Consider the following 19389-nt stretch of genomic DNA (forward strand, 5'->3'; position numbering starts at 1 on the left):
GTAATGATTTACTGCCAATTATTGGTGGTAAAAAATCATGAGTAAATAAAAAAAATAACAAGATGGAAAAACTAACCTGTAAGAAGCTCGTGTATGTCTTGGTGCCACATCATTCCCTTTATGATTTTTATGAGCTTCTCCTGCAATTTTAGCTTTTTTTATTTTAGTTTGTTTATAATTTTCACTGTTTGTTATACCAGACACTCTTTTTCTAGATTTATAAGCATTTTCAGCAAGCTTGCGATTCTCCATTTACGTAACTGCTAAAGTGATGTCACATCTGACAGTTGCGCTTTGTTTCACGTTAAAAGGGCATAAGTCCAAGACTGGTGCCATTTTCAAACAGACTTTAATTTTCATTTTCTTTAAAAGTTGACTTGTGGTATAAGAGGTATAAGACAATGTACCTTTTTCAAAGGAAATATGTAAACACTTCAATAAATAAAATGGCTCAAAAAAGTGAAATTCGAAAAAAGTGTGACTTGTGCCCTTTTCGAAATAACGGGTTCAATTTTTTTTACTTATAGTTATAAATCTTTTACTTATACTTGTAAATCTAACAAAAAGCTCTTTAAATCTAACACGAAACCAAATAAGATTTTTAGTTGCGAATTTTATCTAAACTTTCATTGCATAAGAAGTCATTTATTCAGGTGTACTACAAAATGTAAATTAGTATTTTTTGAAAAACAACATTGTTACTACTTGTAAAATGCAAAATTTTGATACTTATTTTCAGCCACTACAATTTTTGAAATCCCCATATATTAATGTATCTAAAACAGTTGAAAAAATAATTTGAATTATTGAAATTTTTTAAGGGTACATCTCCCTAAATCTTTTATCTAATACATTTAAAAAAAGATTGTTTCACCATAGGAGTTTTCATCTGTAGCGTTGCGACAAAAACAGCCCCACCCTGCCAACCTATAAAATTTTAATCCGGTTCCCTCAATTACTTTGCTCCTTCCCCTTCCCTCCTTCCCCCGTTTGACAATAATTATACCTGAAAAAAAAACAATACAATTTTAATTTAATAAAATAAAAACTAGGAAGTAACACTATGTAAATCTTGTAAGTAGAAAATTTAATGAAAGTTCTTATCTTATATTCATAGCTGCAAATTGTTTTATACCACTTTTTAAATTTAATTGAGCTGCTATTACTGCTTTAATAGGTTTAGCGCAGACAAAATAATTTGCGCCATCGTTTTTCTTCAATGTGATTTAATTCTTTTTAATGCGCTTAAGGATGTTTTTGCAGTTGCCACGCTATCGGGTATTGTCAAATATAGCATAAATGCTGCAATTATATTAATGAATGAGCAACTTATATCACAATATGCTATTTTGGATAAGCGTAAAATTATGTATATTAATGGTGTGGTCTTATAATGTATATCTTATAAACACTGTATAACTTGCGAGCCATATTTGTAAGGAATTAGAGACTATTGTTGTACAGTAAGCAATGTATGTGTGCTCCATTTGGCGTTAGATGAATAGAAAATGACTCCTAAATTAAGTTCTTTAGTAGAGCTTTTCAGGGATTGATTTATTTTACCTTTTTATTTTGGTTGTTGTTTATTCTGAAATATCTTAATTTTAACATAAGTCTGTTGTGAGGTAGAGAATTAAACGCTTTGGCAAAATCAAGATAGATTACATCTAGAAACTGGTGAAATGCTATAGAAGATAAAATAATATTAAAAGCCTCTACTATATATGTTACGCATAACTTATAGTGAAGAAAGCCATGTCGATTTGCACAAAGCATGTCATTTTTGTTAATGTGGTTTAAGATTTTTTTTAACATTTTTTTTTAAAGATTTTGCAGGCAATAGAAGATAGTAAAATAAATCGTGAACAGATTTAGTGAAATAGATATTTTGGGGTTAAAATATTATTTCTTTTTCATGTGCTCTTTGTGCTTTAAATATTTTAGATTTTACAGAACGATTAAATCTATTGGGATTGATTTTAATTTTATCATTGTTCCATTTGTTTAGCAGTTGATTTTTTAAATTCAAATGGATTTTTTCGCTCGGATGATAAACAAAGTAATAAATATTGCAGAAATCATATTAGGTAAAATTGTTTGGTTGAAAGATTTAATACCATCATTAGACCAATTTATATTCGGGAAGTTAAAATCACCAACAATGAAGCAGCCATCGAAGGGCTTCCAAAAAAAGTTATGAGTTAATTTAAAGGATTCAGCTATATTTTATTAAGATAACTTCATTTGGTCTTTATATGCCCTAGATAAGTGTATGTTTATGGTTAACTTTTACAGATACCCGAAAATTCTTCAAGAAATTTTTATAGAACTGATTAACTTCATGAGAGTTAAACACGTCAGCAATGTAGATAGCTGCATGCCACTTTGAAGTTCGTCTTGGCGATCTTTTTTTAAAGCGAGCTGTTGTTTTAGTATAATAGATTTGTTAATTTAAAACGTTACGCCATCATAATTGCTTTTTAATAAAATTGTATATTATTTTATCATTTATGAGTTAAAGCAGTTTGTTTTAACTTTTTAGATATAAACAAATAGTTGCTCACTATATGAAGTATTAGTCAAGATTATTATTAAAGTTAAAAAAATTGTCTGAAAAAGAGTTTGTAATTCTTAGCTATATAATAATAACCCAAATCGCTAATAATGCCATGTTTATATGCATACATATTATTTTTAAGAATGACAACTTTTAAAATAAAAGATATTTTAAAAAAGATGGCTTGGGCCCCTAATAACTCTGCCTTTTCCCGCGACTGAGGCCCTGCTAGTGCTTTGCTACGCAACTGGTTTTTCCAAAGCTTTATAACATTATAATCATTCCAATTAAAAAGCTGAAACATTGCAAAATAAAAGAAAACAATATGAACACTGTGAGAATATAAAACAACCAAAAATAATAGCTTGTTGAGTTCAACAGATTTCAGGACTGGAACTATTACTTTTCTTAATATACATAAATAATTTATCTCTAATATCAAACCTATTAAGTTTTATCATCAAAAATCCGTTCATTTTTTAGAAATGAATTTTGATGAAAATTTATCATGAAAACTTCATATAAACTCAATTAAAAGAATCTCTAAAAAAAAATTCGCATGGTCTTTAGGGTTTAGCCACTTTTAATTTTAAGTCCTTAAAAAGTTTATACTTTTCTTTTATAAATAGTTACTTAACATACGGTAGGAGCAATTAATAATCTCACTGAGTTTAAAAAAACGTAAAGCAAACAAAAGCATTTTGTTAGAGCCGCATTTAGAGATGGTTCGAGCTGTTATTAGTGAACTTCCCCAGCCGGCATTTGGTCCTAAAAAGACGTCTTATGAACGTTCAAAAGACGTTCTGAACGTCTTTTGAATGTTCAAAAGACGTTTTTTTAGGACCAAATACCGGCTGAAGAAGTTCACCAGTAACAGCTCGTTAGACTTGTTCCTTCACTCCTGACGTGGATGAAAAAGTGTATGTTGGAGTTAGTGAAACCCCATTCAAGCTTAGGTATGCTAATCATAGGAGGTCTTTTAATATTGAAAAATATAAAAACGATACTGAATTATCTAAGGAAATATGTAGGTTAAAAGAAGGTTGTGTAAACCCGACAATTGAATGGAAAGTTGTAAAACTTTGTATAAATTATCAAAAGACGAATACAATAAGTTGTTAATGAACGCTACAACATCTAACTATAGAAAAACCAACCCTATTATAAAAGATCACATTAATAAAGAAGGAAAAACTATTCTAAAGAATCATGACGTTTTTAAAAAAATCAATATAAACAGTTCTTCAAATTGCTTCATTACATTAAAAGACCATAAACCTAATTTTTTAAATAATCCTACTGTTCGTCTAATTAACCCAGCTAAGAATGAAGTTGGTAGAATAAGTAAGCATATTTTATCAGATATTATCACTAACCTAAGAAATATTTTGCAATTAAATCAGTGGAATAGTACACAAAATGTAATAAATTGGTTCAAAAACATCAACGACAAACATTTTTATAAATTCCTTATTTTCGACATCGTTGACTTTTACCCTTCTATAAATGAACAATACGTTTCCATTGATGCTGATCATAAATCTTTAATTCTCCACGCGCGTAAGTCTTTATTATTTATTATTTACCAATGATCAAGTTTGGATTAAGAAATCAAGTGGTTTGTTTGATGTTACCATGGGTGCATTTGATGGAGCGGAAGTGTGTGAGTTAGTTGGTATTTTTCTTCCGGATTTCGCAATTTTATAAAAAATCTGATTTTGGATTATATAGAGACGATGGCCTAGCCGTGTTTAAAAACGCAAGCGGTCCAAAAATGGTAAAAATTAAGAAGCATTTTACTCAAATATTTAAACAATACAACCTCTGTATTTCCATTCAATCTAATATGAAAGTTGTTAACTACCTTGATGTTACATTTGATCTTAATAACTGCACTTTTTAACCTTACCATAAACCTGATAGTACGCTAAATTATATCCATGCTAGTTCCAACCATCCACCAAGCATTTTAAAACAATTACCAACCTCAATTGAACATAGATTATCTTCCAATTCTTCAAACGAAAAAATTTTCCAAAAGTCTGCTCCTATTTATAAAGACGCATTAGAAAAGTCTGGATTTCCCACCAATCTCCAATATCATTCAAATCTAAATCCTTCTAATACTAACAAACGAAAAAGAAATATAATATGGTTTAATCCCCCTTTCAGTAAAAATGTGGTAACAAAAATTGGACACCTTTTCTTAAACTTAATTGACTTACATTTTCCATTACATCATAAGCTCCACAAAATTTTCAACAGAAACACAATAAAAGTTAGTTACAGCTGCATGCCAAATATTCGATCTATTATTAATTCACACAACCAACAAATTTTGCGCAACAAACTCACCACTAATGATATAAATTGCAACTGCATTAAGAAAACTGCATGCCCGTTAAATAACGAATGTCTATCAAAAAACGTTGTATATAAAGCCACTTTATCATCACCTAATCCTAGTCTTACGGAAAAATATTACATCGGTATCAGTGAAAACGCTTGCAAGCTCAGATTTGCAAACCACCTTAAATCATTTAATGCAACCAGATATAGAAATGATACAGAACTTTCCAAAGAGATCTGGAAACACAAAGACGCAGGTAACATGCCTATAATTAAGTGGAACATAATTAAAAGATGCCAACCTTATAATCCATCTACAAAAAGGTGTAACCTTTGCATCAGTGAAAAATATTTTATTATGAATTTTGATAGTGGTTTACTACTTAATAAAAAAAGTGAATTGGTTTCTGCTTGTAGACATAGGAAAAAATTTTTACTTTCTAACTTTGATACCGGCGATTAGCAAATATCGGATCACGTACACTTGACGTCAGATGCCGTTGCAACGCTAAATTTGTATTTTTTATAACGGTTTTTATTTTATATTTGAATAATATGGCTGATGATTGCCGAATGGCATGAAACTTCAAGTTCCATTATAAAGTTGCATTTTCTCATTTAAAATATTTTAATATTATATATATATATATATATATATATATATATATATATATATATATATATATATATATATATATATATATATATATATATATATATACATATATATGCAGGGCTCATTTTAACGGACGGACATCGCCGCCCAGGACTGTTTTTAAGATCTGATTGATGGGGGCAACCAACCATTGTTCATTTTTACTGAAAAAATCAACAATGGTTGGTTGCCCTTCTCTAGCAGGTTTCAAGAATGGTCCGAGGGGCGGCAATGTACTACCGTTAAATTGAGTCCTGATTTTATATATATATATATATATATATATATATATATATATATATATATATATATATATATATATATATATATATATATATATTTTCTGATGAATCTTTGTTGATGAAACACAGTGTTAAATGGAAAAAGTTTTTTGTAAGTGATTTTCTACTACTATTATATTTGCTCTGTTCTGTTAAGAACATTGAGCACTCTATTGTGTAGAATACTTTTTAAAGTTGTTTAAGTATATATATATATATATATATATATATATATATATATATATATATATATATATATATATATATATATATATATATATATATATATATATATATATATATATATATATATATAATAAAAATAACTGATTAGCGGGACTAAAAGTTTCATGTCCTAAGGCAATCATCAGCAATAATTGTTTACGTTTTTTGATAAACAAAAAATGTAAACAAACTGTCACAAAAACGTAAAAACTACTGTATAATGAGTGATAAATCAAAGTAAAAAACAAAACAGAAAACAAAAAGCCGTTATAGTTTACTCATGTGTCTCATCTTAACTTTTTTTTTTTTTTTTTTTTTTAACTTTTATTTCGCTGATTAAACAATATTACAATTTTTCATATAAAAAAAATAACATCGTAAACATAAAAAATCTTTATAAAAAACGTTTTTAATCTTTTTAATTTATAATATATATACTGTTATAATCAGTCAGGGACTCAAAGAAGGTAAGGATGATGCGTTTATCATCACAACCTTTTCATAGAGCCCCTTTAGTCACTATTGAAATAAAAATAAAAAAACTCTTTAATTTTTAAAGAAAAATAAAAAATTTAATAAAATTAAAACACCTAAGAAGAAAAAAAAGAAAAAAGAAATAAAAAGAAAAAATACAAAAAAATCTGAAAACAAATACTGTAAACTATAATATATATGTCAGGAATTGAGGCGATACATTTTAGTTTGATGTTTAAACGATGAAATGCTTTTTAGGTCTTTAATATTTTTATTTTGGAAACGATTCCATATGGATGGACCTCGGTTTGTTATTAGAAAACTTGACTGCTGTGATTTAATTTTTCCTAGTTGATAGTCGTTCCTGGTATTTGAACGCAGATTATATTTTTCAGAAAATGATATAAGAAAGTTATCTGAAAAAACGCTTGGTAGAAGATTGTTTTTATATTTATACATAAAAATTAATATCTGTAATGTGTTAAGTTTCTCAATATTTAGAACCATCATGCTTTTCATCACTGGGGCCGGGTTTACTAACCTATTTAAATAATTAATTGGTTTGCATGCATGGTTTTGCAGACTTTGCAATTTTAGCAATTTGGTTTTATGGGTGCTGGCCCATACAATATTTGCGTACAAGAGCTGACTATGTACAAGACTAAAGTAAAGCATATTACGTGATTTACTAACGAGAAAAGGTCTTGACTTATACAAAACACCTATTACAGAGGACACCTTTGTTTCAAGAAGATTCCACACGTAATATCAAGGACTCCTGACTTTTCTAGTAGTACAAATTGTTTTCTGTTAGACAAGTGTTTCTGTTAGCTTTGAATCCACTTAAACGTTGAGCCTATTATGCCGTAATAGTTTAGCTTGGAAAGTAAAATACTGTGATCAACTGTATCAAAGGCCTTGGAAAGATCAATAAAAACTCCTAATACCAGTTCATCACAATCAAACGACTTATATATTTTGTCAGCAAGTTTAATAATAGCATGTTCAGTAGAGCAATTGCTTTGAAATCCAAACTGATTTTTGTATAATAAATTGTTTAATGTAAAGTACTTATTAACTCTATTATAAATTACTCTCTCATATACTTTTGAAAAAACTGGGAGTAGAGAAATAGGTCGGTAGTTAGAAATATTATTGCAATCACCTTTTTTGAGAATGGGATTAATTTTGGCTAATTTAAGTTTGTCAGGGAATATACTATTTTCAAATGAAGATGATATTAAATAAAATAATGGTTTACAAATGCTGTCCATAACATAAATAGCTACATTACTGGAAATACCATCATATCCACATGACTTGTTGCGTTTAAGTTCAATAATTGCTTTATTAAATTCAAGTTTAGTTATTTTTTCATTATTTATACTTGTGTTTGGTTTTTCTCCCAAAAAATTATTAAATGTTTTATTTGGTTGCGCAATGTTAGAAGCAAGAGAGGGGCCTACATTAACAAAATATTTGTTAAATTCTTGACATATATTTGTTTCACTTGTTATAACTTTTTTATCGGAAATTAATTTTTGTGGTAAGCAAGTATGCTTCTTTTTTTCTCTTCCTAATAATTGGTTTATAAAAGCCCAAGTCCTTTTTATATCGAATTTATGCTTATCAAGCTGATTAGAAAAATACCTTATTTTTGCTTCTTTTATATTATGTTGAAAAAACTTTTTATAATTTTTGTAGATTTTTTCATCATCTTTATTTTTTGATTTTAAAAATTTTACGTAAAGTTTTTGTTTTCTTTTTGATGCTTTAATTAAAGTTATTGTCATCCATGGATTCTTATATCCTTTGTTTTTTATTTCTGTAGTTATTTTTGGGCATATATTATCAAAGATATTTTGAAACGTACTTGAGAAATTATCAAAAGCAATATTAGGATCTGTTGATGAATAAACGTTGTCCCATCGTTCTATTTGGAGTTTTTTTTTTTAAATTATTCAGGTTTTTTATAGAAAGATTTCTGTAAGTCAAAGATTTTTTTATTGTCAATATTTTTATTTTTGTACTTCGCGTGCTATATGGAAAACCGGAAAATGATCAGAAAAGTCTGCAATAAAAAGGCCTGATTCAAATTTAGTATTTAGGGAACTGTTTGTTAAAATATTGTCAATCACAGATTGGTTAGTAATGCGGGTGGGTTTAAAAATGGTGGGTATTACCAGGGGCGTGGTGAGCGTGAGTCACCCGAGCAAATTACTCGGGGCCCCGGACCCTATGGGGGCCCCCAACAGCGGCAATAACATTCCAGGTTTTTTTTTCCTTCTCTTTTTCCCCATCAAGAGCTTTAACTTACATAAAAAATAAAAATAGCTCATTAAGTTTAATGAAAATTGCCTCAAAAATGAGCTTGAGATCTAATAATTTTTTTAAAAATAAATTTAGCGTTGCGTAATTTATCTACATGCTTATCTTGAATTTAGCGGTAAAAGTTATAATGTGTTTAAATCTTATTTTAAAAATGGCGTATTTGGATTAGTTTTTTTACAGGCGATTTGCTTGATTGTACAATTTAATTTATAGATTAATAAAAATAAATTTAATTTTTTCATTTTTGTGATTAATTATATATATAAATTTTGTATTATATATATATATGTATATATATATATATATATATATATATATATATATATATATATATATATAATATATATATATGTATATATACATATATATATATATATATATATATATATATATATATATATATATATATATATATATATATATATATATATATATATATATATAAATATATATATATGTATATATATATATATATATATATATATATATATATATATATATATATATATATATATATATATATATATATATATATATATATATATATATATATATATATATATATATATATATATATATATATATATATATATATATATATGTATATATGTATATATATCTATTAGACGAAAGTATTTAAAAAAATAAAAATGAAACGCACCTATCCATCTGGTGCATCAAAGTTAAAAATCAGTAAAGTAAAAAAAGCGGCTCTACAAAAAGGAAGGCAAACATTATTTGATGTTGGAATTACAACAACTCCTAAAACATCAGATGCCCTTTACACTAGCTCAACGAAGCAAAAATATGACGGTAGTATCCAATCTTTTGTTTCTGGTTATAGTGCTGGCAGTATAGAGAAATTAGCCACTTTTGAAGACTGTCAAATTAATGGTAGTGATAATACTTCTACAAGGACCACTAGCAGTGATGGACCAGCGTTGTTGCAGCCATTTGACATTGGTGAATTTGAAACAGAAAATTTCTCCCCTTCTCAGCTGGAAAAGTTTGTCATGGCTGGTCACATTCCTTTCCCACTGGATATGCCAAAAGATAATGGAAATCACATATTTCCAATGTCAGTTTTGAAAAGCAGAATGCCGAATGGGGAATCCTTCTCGCGGGATTGGCTCGTATTTAGCCCAGCAAAGACAGCATTGTTTTGTTTTCCATGCCGATTATTTTTACCTAGAAATCAACTTCCACACATGACTTCATCCCTTGCAATGATTGGAGGATGGGGATATGAAAAGAAGTGGAAGAATCTCATCAGTCGAATTCCTGAACATGAGCATTCGAAAATCCATAAACAATGCTACATTCAGTGGCTTGAATTGGAAGCTCGAATGAAAACTGATCAGTCAATTGAACATTTGATGAATCGCCAAATTCTCAATGAAGCTGACACCTGGAGAAAAATCTTGGAACGAATCTTGGATGTGATTCTGTTTCTTGGTGAACGTGGATTGGCTATTCGTGGAAAATCTGACCTAATTGGATATTCTCATAATGGAAATTTCTTAGGATTGCTGGAACTGATTTCGCATTATGACGCAATTCTTAAGGAACATGTGATAAAAGTTAAACAATCACAGGACAAGGATCAACGTCTTCAGGCGCATTACTTGTCAAATCGTTCTCAAAATGAATTCATTGGCCTTTGTGCAGCTGAGGTTCGCAGGCAAATTATAGAAGAGTGCAAGTCTGCAAAGTATTTTTCAATTATGGTTGATGCCACTCCTAATGTGAGCCATACTGAACAAAGTTCGTTTGTCATTCGATATGTACATGAAAAAGAACCTGGAAAATTTTTAATTGAAGAGCGGTTTTTGATCTTTGCAGATTGTGCCAAGAAGACTGGATCTGATATTGCGGAATTAATTCTGGAAACTTTGGAAACATTAAAAATTTGTTTTGAAGACTGCCGTGGCCAAGGCTATGACAATGGAGTCAACATGTCAGGAAAATATAAGGGTGTTCAAGCAATCCTACAAAAGAAGAACCCATTGTCTGTATTCTCACCCTGTGGTTGTCATTCATTGAATTTGTGTGGACAGAATGCTGCCTCAAGCTGTACAGATGCTGAGACTTTCTTTGGAACTGTTCAAACCGTATATACGATCTTTTCTGCTAGTCCGCAACGCTGGAAAATATTGCAAAAGAGACTTCACGGTGTGTCTTTGCATGGACAATCAGGAACACGACGGACTGAGAGACTTGACAGCATTCGCCCTTTCTATAATCACTTGAGCCAAATCATTGAATCTTTGAAAGAAGTTAAGAGCTTGAATCTCACGCCTAAAGCAAAAACTGAGATTAGAGGTGCCCTAAAATATATGAGCTCCTTCAAATGTGTTCTCATGTCTGGAATTTGGCTGAAAGTTCTCACATTGATTGACCGCTGCAACCAGGTCATTCAGGCAAGAAAAGCAACTATTGATATTGAGGTGGAAAATATTGAAGCATTGATTAGTCAACTCAAATCTGTTCGGGAGGAATGGCCTACAACTTTAGAAGAAGCCAAGTTAGTTGCAGATGTTGCAAAAATCAGTTCTGAATTTCCAATCCACAGAAAAGTGAAACGCAAAAGTTTTTTTGGGGAGCAAATTAAAGGTGATGAACAAATTACGGAATTAACAGAAGCAGAATCAGGAGAGGAGGCAACATTTCGGAGAACGGTTTTTTATCACATTTTTGATTCTGTAATTGGTGGACTTACTGCACGTTTCACAGCAATTCAAGAAATCCTTTCTATATTCTCTTTTTTGTGGAAGTATCAAAAACTGTCTGAAGCAGAAATCAAGAGTGCTTGCTCACATTTTTCGCAAAAATATTCTTGTGATGTGACCGAAAATGAACTGACTGAAGAATTGCTTCACATAAAACAAATTCATACTGCAAATTTTGGAAAGGAACCTCTTGCCCCATTTGACTTATTAAACAGAATTTCTGAAATGAAGCTTGGAGAACTCTTTAGAAATATAGTAATTGCATTGCGTATTTTTGCTTTAATTCCAGTGACAGTGGCTTCAAGTGAGCGTTCATTCAGTAAATTGAAGCTCATCAAGAATTTTTTGCGCTCAACTATGGGACAAGAACGAACAAGTGACCTCGCCATTTTGAGTATCGAGTGTCTATTAGCAAAAAATATTGATTTCGATGATGTGATTGAAAAGTTTGCTAAACAAAAGACAAGAAAAATAATATTGTAAGAAGCAACAGCTGGACTATTTAATTATACTTATATTCCAGTAATATAATAAAAAAATTTAAGCAGGCCTTTTTTTTTTTGGAGTAAAGGGGGTGGGCCCCTAAACTGAAGGATGCTCGGGGCCCCCAAATCCTGTGCACGGCCCTGGGTATTACATTAAATTCAAATAGTAAGTTGAAAAAGTTTTTTATGTTTGCAAACTTTTCATAACATAATGCGTCCATATTTGCATCTCCCGCGAAAAAAACGTGCTTGTTTTGTTTACTCATTTGAGACATAAAATTTCTTAAGATATTAAGGAAGTTAACTTGTTTACCACATGGCGGTCGATACAATGAGGAGATTAAAAACGATTTACCAGAAGTATTTAACACTTCAATGCACAAAGTTTCAATATGTTTATTTGTTTTTGAAAATGTGTTGTTTTAATGTGTTGTTGAAAATGTGTTGTTTTAAAAACTTAAATAATGTATGCCAAAATTATACTTTTTTTTTATGATCATGATGACTGGAACCTACGGTTGCTTGGTAGACAATATTGTTAGACAAACACTGGTTGTTCAAAGGGCAAAATTATTCCAAAACAGAAAAAAAATGACATCAAAAGGATAGCTTTAGAGGCGGGTGCAGCATTTTTTGATGCTTGAGCTAACTTCCAATCATGGAGTAAATTCCAAACATTTATATGTTTATACTTATGTTAAATAAGGGTGTTTTGCTGAAATTTGCAATAATTGGTACCTTGGAACAAAAATATTTTTACAATACCCGCCCCAAACGTGAGAGCAACAAATTTCACAAAAACATTTTTTATTATGCTTAACAAAGTTTATATACATCAATAAATTATAAACTTCATAAAATAGTCGCTTAGCGTTCAAAAATTATGGTTTTATGAAATTTGTAACCCCTTAAATTGAGGGGATTCAAACTTTATATGGTCAAATTTTTTGATTTTGCTCTATATATAGAAGTTAGCTTATATATATCTCAAACATTGCTTAGTAGAAAATTGCTTAGTAGACAAAAACACGCTGTCAGAATTATTTCAGGTGTAGGTCGTTTCACACATTCTAAAGAACTATTTAAAAATCATCACATACTTTATGTTTTTCAGTTAAACCTTTATCAAATTCTTATATTTATGTATAAACTTCATAATAAAGTAACTTCTATAATATTTAATACACTTTTCAATAAAATTAATCACGAGAACCCTACAAGATTTTCACATTACAATTATGAGCAACCTAAAATGCACTATTTGGTTAATAAATTTTCTAATGCCATCAGAGGTCCTAAATCACTTTATTTAAAATCAGTGCCGTGGCAAAGGCCCCCCAAACCCCCCATTTGGGGGGGGCCCACGAGATATAAGGGGCCCGTTTTTTAAAAAATGATAAAATTTTTTATGGCATTTTATTATTTTAACAGATAATTATCAATTATATTCAAACTATAAAATAAAATAAATGCTACTAAGACAATTTTAATGTGAAAAAAAACAACTGATGAGAATGGACATCCTTGTTTAGTTTCTGTATCTATATAGTAGCTTAACTCTAAAATTTTTACTCATACTTTTATGAAAAACACGGAATTTTTTAATCTTGACATGTTTCGTAGTTAACATACTACATTTTCAAAAGATTAAATAACAATTTAAAACTCTGGATATAAATATAAAATCAAAATTTGAAGACATTACAGAGAAATATTAACCGACAAATAGAATTGTTACAAACCAATAAAAATTATAATACAAATTATGATATCATAAATAGCATGCAAAAAATTATGTAAATAAAACAAACTAGATTGACAAATTTATATTATAATGAACAGTTTATTTAAAGATGAGTTTTCCTATTTCACATGGAGTTTTCACACCGGGATATTTCCCGGTGGGCCGTCAGCAATACAACATTTTAAAATTTTATAATATTTTAAAAAGTATTTTCTTTAATTTTTTTAATAACTTTCTAGAATAGTAATAAAAAATTGTGAGTTGAAATACGATTTGAAATATTGATTTCTGCGTGTCAGTTGCTTCATTTGACTGTATGATGTGTGTGTAGTTGGTTAAACCGAAACGCAATCGTCATTATTCAAAATTCGTAGTGAGCGTGGCTGAATCAGCTGAGCCGGTAAGTTTATTATTTTTAGGAGACATTATTATTTTTCATTTAATTTATTTGTATAAATTAAATAGGTATAGTACTATAGTAGGACCTAAAAGTAAATTTTATAAACTATCTGTTCTATTTTTAGGTATTAATTATTGGAATGAAGAAAGTGAAAAGTGGTGCAGCTAAGAGAAGAGAAGCAGCTGCAGCCAGGGAAGTAATAACTAAGTACCCCAAACTTACACAATTTTTGAAACCAGCAGTTCAAGCTGATGGTGAATCAGTAGCAATAACAGAAACCAATAATGATGTTACAGCCAATGCAGAAAATGATTCTGTTTCTTGTTTTGGTTTGTCTGCTGAAGGAGACTCTAATATGGCAATCTGTGAGTGTATACCAACTGCCACAACACTGCCACTTCTTTTTCTCAGTGATGATCCTTCTGATTGGCCAGAAAATGTTTCTGATGCACAGAGGTGTGACATTGTTGAACGTGGTGTAAAGCAAATTGAGATAGATTTTCCACACAATCAAGAAAGACGACGATTTTCAGTGACTTATTATAAACGACAGATGAAGAATGGAGAAACTATTGTACGGTCATGGCTTGTGTATTCTATGAAAAGTAATAAAGTTTTTTGCTTCTGTTGCAAACTTTTTGGTATATCAGATTCACCATTCCGACAAGGGATGAACACATGGGAAGGTTTATCCAAAAAACTGAATGATCATGAAACAGGAAGTACACATCTCAGGTGCTTTGAACAGTGGATGACATTACGAAAAGGTAAACTGTTTTAAAAAAAATTTTGTCATTAAATATAATAAATATTTATATATTTTACCAAATTCAACATTGCAGGCATAATGAATCAAACAACCATTGATGAGCATCAATACAAGTTGCTTCAAAAAGAGCGAAAATTTTGGAGAGCAGTATTGGAACGATTACTAGACATCACTCTATTTCTTTCTGCGAGGAATCTTGGATTCCGTGGTTCACAAGAGGTCATTGGTTCCAAGAACAATGGAAACTTTCTTGGGTTGTTTGAATTGATGGCGAAGTATGATAGTGTGCTCGATGAACTTTTACGTCGGATTCAGAAGAAAGAAACTAATGAACATTATTTGAGCAATGATACCCAGAATGAGTTGATTGAATTGTTAGCCAAGGAGATTGAAGCCGAAAACCTTTCCAAAGTAAAGAAAGCGAAATATTTTTCCATTATTTTGGATTGTACGCCAGACGTTTCACATAAAGAACAAATGAGCATAATCCTACGATCAGTAGTTTGCATTCCTGGGACAGGTATCAACATTTCTGAAAATTTCTTTGGATATCTCAAGGTAGATGATACCACTGGAAAAGGGCTTTTGGATGCCTTTCTAGATCAGACAAAAAAGTGGGAATTAAATATTCTTGACTGTCGAGGCCAATCCTCTGATAACGGTGCTAACATGAAAGGAAAGGCAAAGGGTGTTCAAGCTAGGCTTCTTCAAATGAATCCCAAAGCTCTATATGTTCCGTGTGCAAACCATTCACTTAATCTAGTCATTGTTGACGGTGCAAAGTCATCCAACAGTGCAATTACTTTTTTCGGAGTTCTTTCAAGATTGTATACACTCTTTTCATCATCTCCTGCTCGATGGCATATTTTAAAGTCATGTATACCCATTTCTGTCAAGCCTCAATCCGATACCAGATGGGAAAGTAGAATAAACTGTGTGAAACCTCTTCGCTATCACCTGAAAGAGATATTAGAGGCATTAGAAAAATTGGAAGTGTATGCTCTAGAGAAGAGAGATGGCGCAACAGCTACAGAAGTATGTTCGCTGATGGAATATATGATGACATGGCCATTCATATTGTCAATCGTTATTTGGTATGACGTTTTATACCAAATTAACAAATCAAGTAAGCTTCTGCAGTCCTCTACAACTTCCCTTGATGTCTTGGATAGTGAAATAAAGGCCACATATACATTTCTTCAGCAATATCGTGAAACTGGATTTTCAGACGCACACATGAAAGCATCAGAAATCGCAGAAGTGTTGGACATTGCAAAAATTTTTCCAGAAGTGCGTTCCCGACAAAAAAAGATGATTCATTCATACGAGTGTGCCGATGAAGCTCACACCATCCAATTAGAACAGAAGTTTAAAGTTGATTTCTTTTTACCACTCCTTGATATGTCAATGGGATCAGTAAAGGAGCGTTTTGAACAAGTCAGTAGTATCACAGAGCTCTATGACTTCCTATACCGTTCTGAGAATCTTATTCAAATCTGTAAAGAAAATTCTTTGTCTTTATATTGCAAAAATTTGCAAGCAAAGCTTGGCGATATAGATTCGGATGATCTGGAAATGGAATTAAAACGATTTGTCATAGTGGTACAGGAGAAAGAAAGTACTCACATGAAATCTGCACATGATTTTCTTAATTACATTTATAAAGAAGAGCTGCAAGAAACTTATCCAAATCTTGCCATTGTGTTACGCATAATCCTTACCTCACCAGTAACTGTCGCAAGTGCTGAACGTAGCTTCAGCAAGCTAAAATTGATTAAGACTTTTCATAGGTCAGTATATTTAATCTTGCTACTTTATACATAATAGATGTAGCTCTATGCATTTCTTTTCACTTTTTATAGGTCAACAATGGTTGATGACCGCTTGTCTTCTCTGGCGATGCTGTCAATTGAGAACGATGTGGCAAGAAAATTAAATTATGAGGAGATAATCAACAAATTTGCAAGTATGAAAGTTCGCCACAAGTCATTTCTGTGACAATTGTGAATATGTGATTTATTACAGGTTTTGAAGTATTACCAATATAATATAACAAACATTATTCTGATAATTATCCGTACATATACGTTTGTCTATACTTATATGTCTTATTTTTGATGTTTTTAGCCTTTAGAAAAAATGTGACGCATATATATCCTGTAATGTGATGCCACAAAATTAGGGCCCAAAAAAATGATTTGGGGGGGGCCCAAATGTACCACGCCACGGCACTGTTTAAAATCCAGCTGAAAAATTGTTTTTCACTTTCTCTATTCAAACAAAAACTCAAACAAAAACTTCTTAACGATGTTAATAGATTAAATTTTTTTTAAGATTCTTTTTTTTCTTTTTTTTTTTTTTTAATTTTTTTTTAACTTTTGAATTTTTTTTTTTTTTAACAACTATCTTATTAACTGGTCTTTCATTTAAACTTTCTTTAAACTATCCTATTAACTTATTTTTAGTTTTTAGGTGTAATTTTTATTTTTATATCTTTTTTTTACGATTTTCTTTTGATTAGTAATTGATCTTAACATACTTGTAAAATTTAGATTTATTTTTTTTATCGTACAAAGTAATTTTATATTTACATTTTAATGATTGTACACGCTTGCTGATGAAAGCACGTCAGAGCGTAGTGATAAGGCAAATATTGTCTTCTTTTACCCCCGGTCATGTAGAAAATATTTATATAAAACGGCATTGTATTCTTTTTTTAATTACAAAATAAATAAATTAAATAAATAAACATCAAATGCTTCATACGCCCTGGAGCATTAATATACAATGAAAAAAAACTGGTGAGATTTCTAGCATAAATTATACTATACCACCATGGTAAGAATAGATGTTTAACCAAGGTATACTAGAATGGAGGAAGAACGAAGCCGAAAGTTGTTTAAAATCGTTGTACAGTCTTTGTTGTATAACTATTTCAGCGGCAAGTCAAAATGGCGTCTTTGCGTTGAAAAAGGAAAATTTTTAAATATAGCTTGTAACCTTTGTAAGCTGTAACCAAAATGGATTACTTTCTTAAAAGTTGACTGGATAATTTTTAAAAAACTGTTCTAACTATCAAGTCGTAATCACAACAAAAATCATGATCTACGTAAAGTAATCGTTTTTTAAATACCTCGATACTAGGTATAAATATCAAAGTTTCAGACAATCACCACTACTTGGTTGAATCTCATCTTTTCCTTCCCGTTTAGCTATAGGTTTGTTACGTTCTTAAAACTTACGTTCATAGGTTTGTTACGTTTTTTCGGCAAGGAAATTATTATATCTCTCAAGGATTTTATTTTGTGTTGCAGTATTTTTGCTGGATTTTTTTTTTTTAGGTTAATTAGGTGCTCCCAGAAGTCCTTATGGTCTAACTCTAGAGTTGGTATTTCTTGGCCGGGCTTGGCCTTGGCCTTGCCTTAAGGCCAAAAATTAAGACCAAGACCAAGGCCTTGAAATTGTTGTCCTTGTCCTTGGCCTTGAATGTTTTTGTCTTGCCCTTCCACTACATATTAAATTCAGAACTTTCTTTCGTGTTAGCATTTTGAAATTTTTACTACAGTCGATTTTATTTACAAAAGTTATTTTTTCTTTACATGAAAGCATGTAAAGAAAAAATAACAAATGTAACAAAGACTTATAGTCTATATAGTGGTAGTTAAGGTGGTTATATGGTAAAAACTTTTTCCATAAAACGATTTCCGTTAAAAAAATTAATTTTTATTTTATTAGCTAACTTTTTATAAAATTTAACTGGCCTTTCAACCATATATAACAAGAGATTTAATAACAAAAAATAGCTAAAAAATTAATTTGATTGATTATGGAGTAAAGAAATTTACTTAGTTACGCCCATAGCAACAATTTTTTTTATTCATATATTTATCTAAAAACTAAATTTTAAATAGTTGTTTTTATCTTTGGGTTTGTATAATTACTAAACCAGGCCCGTAGCAATGGGGGGAAGGAGCAGCAGGGACATTCCCCCCTCTCATCCCAATAATTTTTCAAATAAATAGTTTTGAAGTTAGTTTTTGGAAAAACCAAACGATTACAAATTAAGATATACAAGAAAAAAAGGATAGAAATGACCTAATTTGTTATCCGTATTTTTGGTATAAATTGCTTTGACAAAAGTTTTGAACTACTGCTATTTGACATATTGCCCGCCCACAATGGCGGATTAAGAGCTTTCGGGGCCTGGGGCTATGTATACTACTTAAAGACCAAAGTTGCAAATCAGCAAATCATTCATATTTTTTTAACCAGATATGCAATTAACTTCAAATTTTCAGGGTTGTTTCTTTATAGATAGAACTACATTACCTTACTAGAACTAACCTTAAACTTGTTTTCATTCGTATTCTGACGTATCCTCCAGTCTATT

At 30.4% G+C, this 19389-nt stretch overlaps 2 protein-coding genes across 2 annotated transcripts; both read left to right on the top strand.

The window, feature by feature from the left end:
• The first annotated feature begins 9522 nt into the window (after nt 1-9522).
• Nucleotides 9523-12084, top strand: LOC136087889 (zinc finger MYM-type protein 1-like). Its single transcript, XM_065811509.1, has one exon. The coding sequence runs from the start codon at nt 9523-9525 to the stop codon at nt 12082-12084; it is 2562 nt and encodes an 853-aa protein (XP_065667581.1).
• Nucleotides 12085-14028: 1944 nt separating this feature from the next.
• On the top strand, nt 14029-17099 carry LOC136087785 (zinc finger MYM-type protein 1-like). The gene is made up of 4 exons (XM_065811273.1): nt 14029-14230; nt 14355-14997; nt 15073-16789; nt 16862-17099. Exons 2-4 carry the CDS (start codon nt 14370-14372, stop codon nt 16995-16997), a joined length of 2481 nt encoding a protein of 826 aa, XP_065667345.1. The 5' UTR covers nt 14029-14230; nt 14355-14369; the 3' UTR covers nt 16998-17099.
• The last annotated feature ends 2290 nt before the right edge of the window (nt 17100-19389 follow it).

Source organism: Hydra vulgaris, chromosome 12, assembly GCF_038396675.1.
Source record: "Hydra vulgaris chromosome 12, alternate assembly HydraT2T_AEP".
NCBI classification, from domain to species: domain Eukaryota; kingdom Metazoa; phylum Cnidaria; class Hydrozoa; order Anthoathecata; family Hydridae; genus Hydra; species Hydra vulgaris.